The 15,380-nt window shown below is 43.3% G+C and overlaps 1 protein-coding gene across 1 annotated transcript; it reads left to right on the forward strand.

Annotated features, from left to right (window-relative positions):
• Positions 1-1,770: 1,770 nt before the first annotated feature.
• E2F8 (E2F transcription factor 8) lies at positions 1,771-13,409 on the forward strand. Its single transcript, XM_071417100.1, has 13 exons — positions 1,771-1,981; positions 3,289-3,564; positions 3,878-4,034; positions 5,527-5,832; positions 6,466-6,627; positions 8,035-8,172; positions 8,483-8,692; positions 9,221-9,305; positions 9,559-10,042; positions 10,923-11,141; positions 11,975-12,104; positions 12,199-12,515; positions 13,236-13,409. Exons 1-13 carry the CDS (start codon positions 1,943-1,945, stop codon positions 13,407-13,409), a joined length of 2,697 nt encoding a protein of 898 aa, XP_071273201.1. The 5' UTR covers positions 1,771-1,942.
• Positions 13,410-15,380: the final 1,971 nt, after the last annotated feature.

Raw genomic sequence — 15,380 nt, forward strand, 5'->3', positions numbered from 1 at the left:
CTCCTTATTCAAGTAACTCAAATTCCATGTAGTCATGCTGGCGTTGTGGGGTAAAGAAAAAACACACATTATTTTTTTAGTATTTACATTTATACTTCTTGTGAGTCACACACCAGCTCTGGGTTACAACAATCACACCTTCTAGTGCACATTTTATAGAAAGAAACCAATACACAGTAATTGTAACAAAGCATAAACAAGGAGAAAGAGCAAATGTCCACTCAAATCCCACTTTTTAAGGTGTGGCTCATGGGTACTGCAAGAGAATAACCCTTGGCTGCTACATGGCTGGTGACACCAAGGAGTGATGATCCTCTTGGGGTCAATATTTTCATTTGAGTTTACAAGCTTTCAGACTTCCCTTTCAGAAGAAACTGCAGAGCTACATCAAAAGGTTTGGAAATCCTGGCTCTAGTATCAAAACCGGCCGAGACGAGGTGGGTTTAAATCCCAGACTCCTGCCTGCAGAACAAAAGCATTGTAACCTCTGCAATAAGGTCGGGGGCACCCTTATCAGGCTCGACAGCCCCCTGAGGGGAGCGTGCAGCCCGGTGGGCTCGGGCTCTGCTCCCAGGGAACAGGTCAAGATGTCTTAAGATGCGACAGGGGTTTTGGTTGGGCATTAGGAGGAATTTCTTCACAGGAAGGGTGATCAGACATTGGAATGGGGTGCCCAAGGAGGTGATGGAGTCACCTGAAGGTGTTTAAGGAAAGCCTGGACGTGGTGCTCACTGCCGTAGCCACGGTCACTGGCATATGTGGGTCATAGATTGGTCTTGCTGATCTCAGAGGTCTTTTCCAGCCTAGTCGGGTCTGTGATTTTGCGATAAGCGGCACCCGACGGCTGCAACCCTTATCTGGGGGGCAATAGGACCCCTCGGCCAGGGGCGATCGAGGCGCCTCACCTGAGCCCTCACCGGCTCAGCTGCGCGGGGGAGCCTCTCCAGCCGCTGTCCATCCCCGGCCCGGGCTGCGGAGCTCAGCCTGGAGCTCCCGGCCCGAGGCACGGGCACACCGAGTGCGGTGTGGTTTAACCGCGAAGCGCGGCGTGTTTTAAACACGACGTGTGCGGTGCGCTCCGAGGAGCGCGGCGGCCGCGGGGCCCTCGCGATCTGGCGCCGGAGCGGCGGGCGGGACCCCGTGAGGGGCGCGCGGGGCCCGCGGCCGGCGGGGGAAGGCGCGAGCGGCGCGCGGGGCCCGCGCGGCCCCTGACAGACGAGGACGGGACGGGGCGAGGCCCGCGGCAGCGGCGGGTAAATGGGCTCCGCTAAACCGCCCGGCGCCCCCCGCCCGCTCCGCCCCGCGACGCCGCGGCCGTTGGGGCGGGAGGGCGGCAGGGAGGGAACCCGCCAAAGCCCCGGCCCGAGCCCCGCCGGCGCTCGCCCGGCAGCGGGAGGCGGGAGGAGGAGGGAGAGGCCGCGCAGCGCCGCGCTCCCATTGGCCGCGCGGGGAGCGGCGCCGGGAGCTGATTGGCTGCCGCGCCCGCCCCACCCGCCCGCGGCTGCTCCGCGCGTTGAATTCAAATCGGCACCGGGAGCGGCCCCGCGCTTCGGCCGGGCCGGGGCGGGCGGCGGTGACAGTGCTACTCCTGGGGGCCGCCGGCGCTCCCGCACCGTGGGGTGCGCGGCGGGAGCGGGAAGGCGCAGGGGTAGCGTGTCCCCGTGTTTAAACGCGCCGCCGGCAGTGCCGATGGGCGGTGCTAGGCCGCGGCGGGCGGGGCGGGGCGGGGCTGGGGCCGTTGGGCGGCGGGCGGGCGCGCGCGGGCCGGGCCAGGAGGCGGCGGGACGAGCCCGGCGGCCGCGGAGGGCAGCGGGAACCGGCCCGGCACAGGGCCCCTATCCAGTGCATCCCTCCCTCCTCCCGCCCTGCAGAGCCGGCGGGACCTGCGATGCGGAGCGGCGCGGCGGGAGCGGCGGGTGTCGCCTCCTGAGGCGGCGGGAGAATGCGGCCGGCGGGCGGGGAGATGGGGGCCGGCGACAAGGTAATTCCTCCGGTGAGCGAGAGCAGCCGCCCCCCGGGGCCGCCGCTTCCCGCGGGGCGGTGACAGCCTCGCTGCCCGCGCTCCGCCCGGCTGGGGGTGAAACCGCTTCTGTCGGAATGATCGCGCGTAGAAACCGCGGGATGGCAGAAACCGAGCGTGTTTTACCTTCGCTTTAATTTCTGTTCTCAACAAGAGCTCCTGAAACTTCATCTCTCACGACCTTTATCCACGGTGTCCGTGAAGAACTTCTTCCTCCTGGCTGTCCTCTCCTCTCTGTTTTTCCCTTTACGGAAGGTGTGTGTGGAGGAGCAGGGATAGTGATGTTCGGAGCGCGTTTGTCTCGGGCATTCTGTGGTGCCGAGACGGAGAAGCTGCGATTGGGAGAGGGTCCCGCGGAGGTGGGGCGGCGCTGCACCGAGCCCGCTTCCCTCACAATTCCAGGCTGGCCAGCCTGCCCGGAGCCCCGGGCACCGCCCCGAAAGGGGCTCCGGGACCCCGAAAGGAGCTCCGGGGCCACCACAGACCGCAGACCCATTTCTTGGAGGGCTTTGCGGGGCCCACCGCGCATGCGCGGAGACGCGGCGCGAAAAGTAAAGGAGGAATAGGAGGGAAAGGACCGGGAAGCGGATCAGGGAAGGGGATCGGTCCCGATCCAGCCCGCCCGGGCACCCCTTCCCTTCGCTTTCCCCTCTCCATCCTCTCATGTTCTGTCTCGGCAAACCCCGCGATCACATTCCACCCTTTACTCCGCTCCGAAGTTTGTTGGGAGCTTGTTAACGTTCACTGTAAAAGTTAGGAGCTTGTTAGCCAACAGTTCCGTCACTACAAATACTGGGCTGGTCGCCAGAGTTGAGGCGATTATATTATAATTATAATTATTTATATACAGATATATAATTAATTATGTTATAACAAAGATAAGTGTTCCCTGACATGCAGGCTGGTCTCTATTTAGCTCAACAAGAATTTATAAGCAACATCACACCCGCTCCCGGGTCATTACATGTTTCAGCTATTATTTATAGCTCTCTGCTATGCATTAACGTATGTTCTGATTGTATTTGCCTCAGAGGAAGGAAAAGGAAAATCACCCGAGGAATAAATGCCAGGGGACCCGAGCCTTAAGCTACAGGCACAGAAATGGTTTCAGGGAAGGGACTCATTGGTTCAGAGTAGGACTGGAACCCTTGGCTTGGAGCTACCCAAAAAATACGATGGATCTGTATCCCCCTTTGACTATTATTGATAAATGGGTCATGGTACACCTGGGCTTTAACATCACCATTGTTCTTTTCATTGATATGTAGGAAAATGAGCATTCTGAGCCATGCAAAAATGTACTGAAAACCCCTTTGAAACAAGCGTCTACCTCACAGTTGGTACTGACAGAGAGACAGCCTGACTGTCAGCCTCTAACCACACCCCCAAAACCGAAGGAAACCCCTCCAGCAGATCCCTGGACACCTACTTCCAACCTGAAAATGCTGATTAGTGCAGCCAGTCCTGAGATTAGGAGCAGAGAACAGAGAAGGCAACTGTCAGACAGTTCAAGTGAGGTCCTACAGACAAAACACTGTTTGCAGGTATGTTGAAAAGTATTTGTTTTCTCTTTTTTTTTTTTTTTGTTAAGTTAGCTGAAGGCTGTTTATTCAGTATAAAAATTATACATTGACACAGCATATCTTTTTTAAAGTTTTGCTTTTGGAGCATTTACCAAATATAAGTAATGATATTGACTAGCTACATTCAACAGGTAGTGTTCTGGCTTTATTTCACAGCTGCTGAGGACAAAGAGAGAACACTGGCCCTTTGACAGTGCTCACTGTGAAGCTGTTAAATATCTATGCTTACATAGTGTCAAAAACCTCACAATCTCTTTTCCTTATTCCCATGTAGGAGCACTTATTGGGGGATGAATATGAAAAATCTCAGCCAAGTCGCAAAGAGAAAAGTCTGGGATTACTGTGTCATAAATTCTTAGCTCGGTATCCTGATTACCCCAGCCCTTCACAGAAAAGTTACATTTGCCTTGATGAAGTCACTGAAGAGCTACGTAAGTTGGTGTTCATCCTATTAAATATTTCTTCATGCAAATTTGCCTATAAGCTGCCATTTATGTTAGTATATTTTTGCTCCATACAATTTTGGATGCTTACTCTGATCTCAAATTTATTTAAACCCAGTTTTAAACTGCTAATTCCCAGAGCAATTCTTTTAGAATGCTGATGTTTCCTCAGTGAATTGAACTGAGAAACTCTGAATTCTGTTTCATATTGAACATCTAAATTAGTGCTTATACCACAAATAACCAGTTGCAGGTTTTTAAATTCAGAGATGATACCTAAGATTAGTGGTTAGATTTTTGCAGCAGGAACTAGCATTTCTCAAACTCAGCCCACAGCTTCCTGTCCGATCATGACATCGAAGCAAGAATCTTCTTTCTGTTCTTGATGGTATATTAACTTTCTCATTCTATATCACTATTTTTTATGTTGCACCAATAATTTCTGCAGACTCCACGTTTCCAAGATCAAGCTGAAAGTTTTTTTAAAATTAAAAAAAGTTATGGAGTTACAGTATTCTACAGCTTATATATGGATAATACTTTTAAAATTTTAAAAGCTGTATGATTTACATTTTTGTATACTTTGTACAAAAGGACATATATTTTACAAATGTCTGGTCAAAACCAAGAATTTATCAGACAAATGAGAACAGAAGAATGTCACCGTGATATTTTATGAAAAATCCCTTTGCCAGGATTTCTTCTCCTGGGAAGCTGGGAAGCTTCAGCTTCTCCCTGTTTTGTTGCCTTGGAATGTGATTTGGAGAATTGTTTTAATTTAATGACCAATCCCAGTCCAGCTGTGTTGGACTCTCTGGTCAGTCATGGGTTTTTATTATTCATTCTTGTCTAGCCTTCTGATGTATTCTTTTCTCTACAGTTTAGTAGGATTTTAGTGTATAGATATAATATAATATAATATATATATAATATAATATAATATTATATATAATAATTTAATATATAATAATATAGTATATAATAATGAATCAGCCTTCTAAGGAATTTGGAGTCGGATTCATCTCTCACCTTGTCCTGGAGACCCTCACAACACAACAGAAGAGTGTGCTAATAAAATGACATGTAAAAAGAAGTTATAAAACAGTTTCCTACCATGAGTTTCTAAGGTTATTTTAGGACACAATCTAGAATCAATGCAGTGAATAATTAAAAATGCTCTGTTTCTTCTAAAGCTGGATTGAAACCCATGTAATGGCTCTTCTGGCAACAGTAAATTTTATTTCTTAAGGAATGCTAAAAGCCAAGTATAACTCTGGAGCAGCAAGTCCTTGCATATATGAAGCAAGATTTGTTTTCCTTGCTGGCAAACCTGGGAGGGCTATTTTCAGTTTATGCTGTGGAATTGGCAAAAATGATTTGGAAGTATCCCAAGAGGAAGGACAGGAGTCTGTGCTGCAGGTAATGCACGAGGGCAGATGCGTTGCATGGCAGAGCTGTCAGGTTGACCTTTCCCCTGCAGATGTGGAGCGCAGGCGCATCTATGACATTGTGAACGTGCTGGAGAGCCTGCACATGGTGAGCCGCCTGGCCAGGAACAGATACGTCTGGCATGGGCGCCACAACCTCCCCCAGACCCTGCAGGCCCTGAAAAAGGTGGGGGAAGAGAACAAATACATACAGCAAATCCAGATGATCAAGAGAAGAGAGTACGAGCATGAATTTGATCCTGACGGTGAAAGGAATGAAGAAATGGCAAGTTCTTTTGGCTCAAGTGAGCAGTCAGAAATGTCTTTTGTCGAGCTCCCAGGAGTGGAATTTCGTGCTGGTAATAATTCTCTATAATGACAAGAATAATATGTACTTGAAATGATAAATTTCTATGAACATGGGGGAAAAAAACATTTATTAGCCTTCCTTTTTTTTTCTGAGGTGGTGCTGCCCCAGAGGCACCACAACTGTTTGTAGTGAGGAAAAGTGCTCTGCACTCTTTCACTTGTCTTATTCGTTCAGTTCTTGTAATTTGTTTCTACGTCAGGTGAAATTATCAAATACACCAACGTATAATTTAATTGCCATTACCACTGAATTGTTATAGAAACCAGAAGTTACTACTGAATGTTATAGAAACTTGAAACATAAATTACTCAATTTGTTTTATTAATTTAGCTTTAATTCATGGAAGAAAATTTAATTAAGGTTTAAGCATCTTTAAGAATACAAGTTGTCAGACAATGGGAAATGTATATGTGGGATACATCACTGTCTCTTCTTTGTAGTTAGACTTGGTATCCACCCAGTCATCTGTTTCTTGTCACATAGAAACATGATTCTCGAGTCAGCATTGGCCCTAGTCTCTGTGTTATTCTTACAGTTATTATTACTGACAAATTTCTTCACTGTTTGTGTTTGTAGCTGGTGTGTCCCTGAATACTTTAATCCTTTTTTCTGTCTGCTGCAGCATCAGTGAATGGCAGGAAATACAAGTCCTTACGAGTGATGAGTCAGAAATTTGTGATGCTGTTTCTTGTATCAACACCTCAAATAGTGAGCCTTGAAGTTGCTGCTAAAATCCTGATTGGAGAAGATCAGTTAGAAGACTTAGATAAAAGCAAGTTTAAAAGTAAGTACAACAGCCAAGTGTAAGCTAAATGAATTATCCCAGTACTACTTCATATAAGGAAAAATACGGTCTTATTTTTCCTGACACAAATGTTTATTTGAGCCTCCAAAAACTCACCAAACACCTTCTGCAGTTTATAATTTTTGTGTGGCTATTGATGCATAATGCCCACCTGAGAGGAAAAGTCCATTAAATCCTCCCTTCTGAAGTATTGTCACAAGCCTCCATATTAGGAACAATTTCTCTTTCCTCAAGCAGCCTGTCAAAGTTTTCAGCATAATTTCACCAAAGATGCCCCAGAATCATGCAAAATCTGTGTTCTGGCCCCATAACTAATTTGGTAGAAATCTAAAGAAATTCTGTAAAAGTCCTGTGACCAACTTGTGTCTCAGAGGAAGTGAAACCCTTTGCTCTAACTGCCAATTATTTCTTCACTCTTTTACCCTTCTCTCAGTTCCCTGCACACTTCTTCCTCTTCCTCTCCATTCAAATGAATGGTATTTCTAGGTCTAGGTCAGTAGACATATAATAATTAAAATTGTGCTGCTTTTGAGGGATAGTTGTGGGTTTCAGTGAAAATTAGACTCTTCCTCAATTCTCAGATTCCTTTGCTTGTTTGGGTTATTTTTTGTTTTGGTTTTGAGGTTTTTTTGTGGAATCGTGTCTATGCGAATACTGATCCTTGCTGATTTCAGTTCATTATTTCCTTTCCACTGCCTCACAGCAACACAGAGATGGTGGGTGGCTACTCAGTAGGGTTATTGCTTGCTTTTATTCTTCCATAAGAAGAGCCTGTCTCAGAATTAAAGCATTTTCAGGATGTGCCATCTGTCTACTTGTATTTCAAGTATAAATCTCATGTTTTACCACGTCTTGGTTATGAAGCAAAAAATTCCATGACCTAAGCACATTCACTGTGCTCTAGAATTCACTTGTAGTTTGACTTTTCCCTTAAACTTTTCCCTAATAGCTCAACCTAGAGACAGGGAAGATATGCAGGATGGTTATACTGTTGGATTTTAATGTGTCTCTGCCCTCTAGTTCCCATGTTTGCCGTTGCATGTGTGTACCTGCCTTTTAATCTACTTATACTTACTACAGAATTTGTGTAGGTTTGATCATTGCACAGAAACTGACTTGTTCTGAAAGCATTCATTTTTCCATATTTAGCATAATAAACTTTGCAGTGTCTTCTAGATCTGTATCTATGTCTTCTGTTTTACATGTAAACTTTGTATCATAATATTATTTCATTGTATAAATACCTGTTCCACAAAATTGTTCTTTTGATTGTTCTAAAAGCTTTTTCCTCTTAGCTGCTTAAAGGGTGTTACAACATTTCTTTTCTGATACATGCTACTTGTTAATTGCAGTTGCTACACTTTCCATTTATTTCTTTTATTTCAGCCAAAATTAGAAGACTTTATGACATTGCAAATGTTCTCAGCAGCCTTAAGCTTATCAAAAAAGTTCATGTTACAGAGGAGAGAGGTAGAAAACCAGCATTCAAGTGGACAGGACCTGAGGTCTTGCCAAATACTCAGGGTAGGTGTATGTGTCATTTCCTTTTGTTCTGCTGATGATATTGATTGTTTTTTTCATTTTCTCTACTAGAAATTTTTGACCAAAAGACAGAATAACTAAACAGAAAATCTTTTACTAGTCACATCACTGTCCTTATCAGCACAGCAACCAGTATCTATTTGCACACAGTGGATGTTCAGCTATTGAGATTCTTGAATTTCCATGTTTGCTGCTGTTGGTACTTCAACAATTATCAGCCAGGCTCAAATAATTGCTTTTAATTACTGAATCTGCATATGATACATATTTTCTTCTTTTTCCTGTTTTCCAGATATAAAACTTGAAGCAACTTCTACAACCTGTTCCCCACCTATTTCAGAATCCATCACTTCCAAAGAGCAGTGCTCAAAAGCCCTTTTTCCTTCAAAAGGAAAGCAAAACTTCACTCGGCATTCATCTCTAATAAAATTAGTTAAGAGTATAGAGAATGACAGAAGGAAGATCCAGTCTGCTCCAACCAGCCCAGTTAAAATAAGTGCCAGTACATATCTTTTAATCATTTTTCTTTTAGAGACTTCCTTTTCTTTGTTTTTAAGTCAGATGTAGTATTGCATTAAATATTTGGGCTTGCCCTCTTCTCACAGGACACGTAGATGTGTGGGTGGTGCCTCCTTTCAAAAAAATCATCTTAAGAGCTGTCAAAAATGCAGGAATGGCTACAAACTTTCTGTTTGTCTAGAATCACTGAATATTGGATCTTCTCTGAACCTTCTTTGTTGTAGAAACTCTGCTTTGGATCATACTATCTAAGCAGTTCTGTATTCCAAAACATGGCCAGAAAATTACCTGGCCGTGTTCATGTTCTTGCTTGGGATCCTCTCTGGGGCCTTTAAAATTTGTTTAATGTAAGCTGATGTCCATTTGACCAAATCAAATCTGTGCTGAGATTGAGGATAATATCTCATTAAATGTTACATTACATAATGCAGTCTCCTCAAGTTAAAGTTAAATTTTTACTTTGAATTGATGAACTCACTGTTTTGATTTGTTGTTCTTCTCTTCCAACCAGGTACTTATCAAAGTTTACCAGTTTTCCCAAATACAATAGCTCAGTTTCCAGCAATCACTAAACATCAGCTGGAAGGACAATCCAAGTAAGTTTGCACAAGTTTACAGGTGAGAACAAGTTAAAGTTATGCTCAGTTTGAGTAGGGCAATAGCCTGCAAAACCCAGTAACCTTGAGTACTGCTGCAGGCTAGTTTTTCATTTGTTTTCTCTTTAGTGGATTGAGAAGTACAGGTTTATGTTAACTCTTTATATTACAGAAGATAATTTGTCAGAACATTCATTTCTGCATGAAGGAATTAAAACACATTTGGGATTTTTTTGTTTGTTTTTTGCTGAAGGACAGCAGAAGAGATGCAAGTGAAATGTGCCCTGTCCTCGCCTGAGGCTGTCCCCAAGCCTGAGCCCTCTCAGCAGCCAGCTCTGAGCCAGCCCCTCGGGGTGTGCCCTGCAAGCCACAGCTCTGTGTCACCAGTCATCCTACCTCATCCTCAGTCTGGGGTTTCATATGCAATCTATCTGCACCCTTCCCAAGCCCACACGGTGACAACCTACAGCCCAGGCTTCATGTTGCAGCCTCTGCCGTGTGCCAACGTAACTGGAATTAAGAGTAATAATTCAAAAATATTAAATATAATAACCACTGAGGAAGGGGACACTCAGAGAGGTCAGGATGAGCCTACAAAATCCTTGGCAGCTGAAGAAAGACCTGAAATGAAATCAGAAACTTCATCTCAGCGATGCCTTAAAAGATCACAAGCACTACCAGAGAGTAATTTAATTAAAAGGCGTAAAAGCGATGAGGAAAGCCTTGATACTTCTTTGGTAAGTTAAATTAGTTTTAAAATGCCATTTTATGGCTTAGTGATGTTGCCACCTACTCATTTTCAAAGTGATGTAGGAGCCTGCCAGTGAGCGTAGGCGTTGTAAATAACATCAGGCTTGAAGAGATGGTGTTTCATTTGCTATGCCTGCTGATGTTTGAGGGGGCTGGGGTTTGTATCTAAGAAGACAAAGTGTACAGGTGTAGTGAAAATAAAGCAGCTCACAAAACACTATGTCAAAACTTACTTATTGATACATGATTTTGGAGTAGGACAGGTTGAGAGCAAGGTTGGAAGCAAGAGATCTTCAAGGTCCCTTGAGTTCTAGGATTCTGTAAACTTGCTGGCATCCATTCTTGGCTTTAGAGGTGTTAGATGGGAAAGTGGATGTATGAAAGTCACTGGACAGGGAACGTCCCAAAATCCTGATGCCTTCTAAATATTCCCACTCAGTGTTGGTTTGTTGTAGGCATAATAGAACAGCACATGGAGAGAATAAGAAGTTCAGATAAACTTGATGTATATGGAGAGATTGGGGCTGGATTGCTTTCTACTCCTCAGCTGCTGATTGTTTTAGCATCTCTGTAAATTATAAATCTGCTGTAAATTTGGCTTGCTGAAACAGTCATCATATGTTATGGGTGTGTTATGACGGCACATGCTATCCAACATCCACCAGCTGGGAAGAAACAAGATGTGATAACATGGACCTGGCTGTCCTAGTGACCAGAAACTTTTAAAGTACAAACTTGGGAATGAGGAGGGAGTAAAAAGCTTTCTTTCCAGTTTTTAAGAATATGTAACTATTGTTGTAGGGCTCTAATTGACATTGTTAAGCCTTACAACACCTGCCTTTCTTTTTGTATGTGCTTTCTTCAAAGGGAGAATCCACTAAGAATGAAAAACCACCTTCCAATAGCTCACAAACTAATCATGAAATAGACAATGTCCAGGAAGAGAGACAGAATGAAACCAAAACAGTAGATCAAAACATTGCAAGTTGCTGTGACCAATGTACAAAAGAAAATATTCCAGAAGATGAAGATAAAATCAAAACAAAACAAGACATACCTGTGGCATTTGCCATTCCTGCTCCTGAGGTAAGATTTGTCTTGCCATTCTCTGGGAAAACACTACTTGGAGTCTCTGCAAAAGAAACAAAACTACAATGAACTACATCTACATAGGTTGTCTTTGGCTGAATTCATTTTGGTGTGCTGTTAAAATCTTATTTTGTAGGAATGTAGGATTTCTGTTTCTGCATTGAGTACACAAAAGGGAGGACATAAAGAGGCTTTCAGGCTTCCATTGGAATGAAGGTCACATTAAGGAGCTGAGGGCAATATTGAGATCCCTTACCTCCCCCATCCTTTCTTTGCATATACTTAGTGTAAAATGCTTTGAAACAGAATCACATGAAACTCTCCTCATCAGTAAAATTCAGTACTCTGCAGTTAAGACTGATTGCTGTAGAGAACCTGAACAGTTCTGTTGACAAAAACAGAATATGTAAATATAAAAGTTTTGTCATCCAATATTTGTTTTACGAAAAATACAATCCAAAAATGAGGTGATGTGATGATTTACTGGGTCCAGAATGTTTCTTCTGGAAAAATAGCATTCAGTATCAGGGTTTCTTTTCCATCTGGTCAAATTGCACTGTGTTAATCCCAGGTGGAATTCCAGTTCCCCACCAAGAGTATCAGCTGGAAATGGAGCCTGCTGACTTCTGAGTGGTTTTAATTGAAAGAGCATGTCCTTGAGTGTGTTGTCTCTTTTCAGACAGAGAGTAGTACAGGCATGGGATATGGCATCCTGGGGACATGGAGGATAAAGCATAAGAACAAGGCAAGGGAGGGTTGCAGTTTTGGAGAAGACTTTTGGGGTTTGTTTATGACATGTTTGGGCTAAAGGCATGCTGTCTCTTTCTCAGACTTTTTTTCCATCTGGTTATCTTATTCCTCTGACTCACTGCACCCATGGCAACAAGGCAGAGTGCTCCACTAAAGAGAAGGCTGGGGTGTGTTCTCTGCAGCACACAGCCTACAGCTCTCCCATCACTGGTGAGTCTTCAGGGAGGCAGGCACAGGGGGCCAGCTCAAGGGGCCAGGGCCAGCTTGTCCTGATTCCTTTCAACACTTGATGTTTCTGTTCCAGGTGTCATTCCAATGCCAGCCTCAGAACTGAAGACAGTCAATATTCCTGCTTTTCATATAACACCCTTGAACATAATGCTGTCTCCAAATTCCATAGCTGCTGCACCTGTACTGAGCAACTCCTGCCTCAATTCGAGCAGTACCAGCTCTGCCCCAAACCCAAGCTCTTCAGCTCTCAACTTTATGCTGCAACACATAGGACTAATACCTGCTGGTGTGCAAGTTCCTGCAAATCCCCCTCTACAGCACGTGCCAGTCTCTTCCCAATCAGAAAATATCAGCCATAGCTCAGGGAGCACAAATGTGCAAGAAGGGAAGGTGAGTTACAACATTGCAACGCCACCATGGTGGGTTGAGTGGGAAGTGCAGTGCAGTAATTCCCTTACAGCAGGTAAAATTTATAAACAAACATTTCTTTTTGATCTTTAGAAATCAGCACTGCCCAAAAAGAGCTAGCAGTGAAGGCCAGCCTAAGTACAGTAGAAATGAGAGGTTAGCAAGGAAGATAAATGACTTATTTGTGGTGGAAGTGGAGCCAGCTGGAAGATGACAAGATGTGAAGAAACAACTGTTTTAGAGGGAGGATTTTACATATCTGAGACATATTTTAATAATCACAAACTGCTGTTGTGCTTATTAAAAAATTGTTCCTTTGTTATTTTCTTTCCTTCTTGTTACTTCCCTACTCTACCCTCAAGTTCTTGTGTTTCATAATAGCTATTCTTTTAATAGGATAGGACTCTACAGGATTGTAAATATTTCCTCCCCCCACAGGAAGTTTCTCTGTGTATTTTATGTAATACTGTATTGCCTAATATCTGTCTGTGTTAAAAAAGAAGGGGATTAGAAAAACTGTATTTTTATGTAATAATATATATATATATAAAGGAATGCAGGTATATCCTTCTCAGTAAAACGTTCAGTTTTTAAATTTCAAGGGGAAAAAAAAGTTTGCTAACATCCTGCAGAAATTTAGAAGTAGTAGAATTTACTTTTTATTCCCCCATAAATGAAAGTAACTTTGTCTTTTCTCTTCAGTTCCTTCAGCCAAAGGAACCTCAGGAGCCTCAGGCAGTTACAGAGAATTTTTTCCGCACACCAGGAGGGCCAAACACAGAACCTGCACTATCTGCAAACTCAGATGGTACCCAGAGAACCTCTCAAGGAACTTTATATATTCCTCAACGAAAACTTGAAGTTTCAGAAGACTAATTTTGGGATAGGGAATTTCTGATTGTGTTAGCAGGCAAAATTGCTGGTAACACACTGCACACATCTGGCATTGTATGATGGACAATGGTTTGGACATGTATTGCCATGACCTCAATGCTGGAATAGCCTTAATTGATGCTTTAGAAAATAAAACTGACTCTTAAGGAGAAAGTTAATGCCTAATGAATTTTTCCAAAAGGCTTACCTGAAGTATTTTAACAGCAAAGTTATGTATCTAGTGGGGTTTTTCGTGAGTGTGTGTTGATTTCTTCTATGCAAAGTAAGCTGAAATTGTCTTTGTACAGAAAGGTACAGTCTATCAGTCAGTACATATTTTGCACCAAAAAAAAAAAAAGTACTGTGAGTGTGTAAATATTTTATGTCTTAGCAAAAAGGCCACAGGTAAAATGTTTTGCTTCTGTGTTTAATAATGCTCTTTTGTAAAGTTAGTAAGAAGCACAAAAAAAACTCCCAAATTTTCTTAATCATTTTTTATATAAGTTAAGAATTATTTATACTGTATTTTTAAATTGATTTGTTCAGATTAAACTTACATAAAACTCTACAGTGACTTTTTCTGTTTGATCAGATTAGATTACCTAAGTTACACATTGCATATGCATATATTGCATATTCACTGGCATCTCTCAATTCTTTTTTTGTCAGACAGGGGTTGCTGTGTTCTGAAGGAAGGGGGGAATGGTGTTTTGTGCAAAAGTGAATTAAGTAACTGAGTGTAACTTCTGAACTCTTATCAGTAGATATTACAACTCCTAAAAACAAGTCAGAACATCAAGTCAGTCACACAGGAACATGTGTCCAAATGTCACAGAAGTTTTAAACAGGTTCAATCAAACCACTTGAATTTAAATATGGTCAGCAGTGTCTCATACACTGAAGGAGAAAGATGACTCTTCATACAGTTCACACTCAGATAACAAGTAATAGCTGACAAATTGAATAAAAATACAGTGTATCTGCCTTCCCAGGTGAAATGTGCCTGGTAGACCAACCTGGGATAGAAGAAATGGCAGCAAAGCCCAAGATTCAGGCTTGGACTGCACAAAAAAAATATTAAAACAGCTACCACAGTAAAACAAAAAAAACAAACTCATCTGCTCTTTAATAATGCAAAGTTCTAATACAAAATACACCTGACAGAATATTTCACTATTGAAATATTCCTAAATGAGGGGGAAAGAAGAATAAAAGGTGGAAGAGGGAAGAATTCTCACTAGAGCACTGAGTAGATTTTTCTTTCCAACACAATAACTGATCTTCCTTACACCTGCTCTCAACTTCATTCTGGAAATATAAAAGTAAAGGTTTTAGAAACTTGCTTTACTTAGCAGAAACAAACCACCCTTTCATTTCTGAGCACCACAGCTGACAGACTAATAAACTACAGTATTTAGGCTTGGTGAAATGGTCTTGTCACACATGGTGCTGAGAAAGCTGAGCATATTTTGGAAAGCTGAGCATGTTTTCTGACTTTCTGCCCAGTGTCCCTTGGCTCCTAATACACTGCAGTTGCTTTTTCACCAGCACTTTTCTTCCTGTGTGCTGGTTTTGCAGGCTGAAAAGCTGCTGCTTTCTCAGCTCCAAGGGTCTCCTGCCCCAGCAGACCTGCATTTGTGCCTGGCAGCCCAGCTCACTGCTCTTCCCACCTTGCCTCCCCTCCCCTGGAACGTGCCCTGAGTGCCTGATGTGCTCTGGGAAAGCCCCTCTGATCCCCAGGCTGGTTTGCTTTGGAACTGCTGTGTTCCAGCTCTCAGGGCAGGGCTTTTTAATCCCTGCCACTGATCTATAGAAAACTACTTTCTCACTCCAGTTCATGCATATGCAATTCCAGTTGCATATCTTGAGTCTTTTCTTCCAATGCCAGGTCCTGCTAACCACAGTTGACCTGGAATGATAGGTAATCCCAAGTAACCTGTGTAGATCCAGCTGTTCCTTGGAGCTGTAAAGAGC

This window comes from Agelaius tricolor, unplaced genomic scaffold (assembly GCF_023055355.1).
Source record: "Agelaius tricolor isolate 1412-34295 unplaced genomic scaffold, bAgeTri1.0.p SCAF_67, whole genome shotgun sequence".
NCBI lineage: Eukaryota > Metazoa > Chordata > Aves > Passeriformes > Icteridae > Agelaius > Agelaius tricolor.

What these genes read in the sequence shown, in the direction of transcription:
- E2F8 (XM_071417100.1), top strand. Translation starts at nt 1,943, where the DNA reads ATGCGGCCGGCGGGCGGGGAGATGGGGGCCGGCGACAAG. An exon ending in AGACAAAACACTGTTTGCAG is followed by an intron (nt 3,565 to 3,877) that starts GTATGTTGAAAA and finishes ATTCCCATGTAG; the next exon opens with GAGCACTTATTGGGGGATGA. An exon ending in AGATAAAAGCAAGTTTAAAA is followed by an intron (nt 6,628 to 8,034) that starts GTAAGTACAACA and finishes CTTTTATTTCAG; the next exon opens with CCAAAATTAGAAGACTTTAT.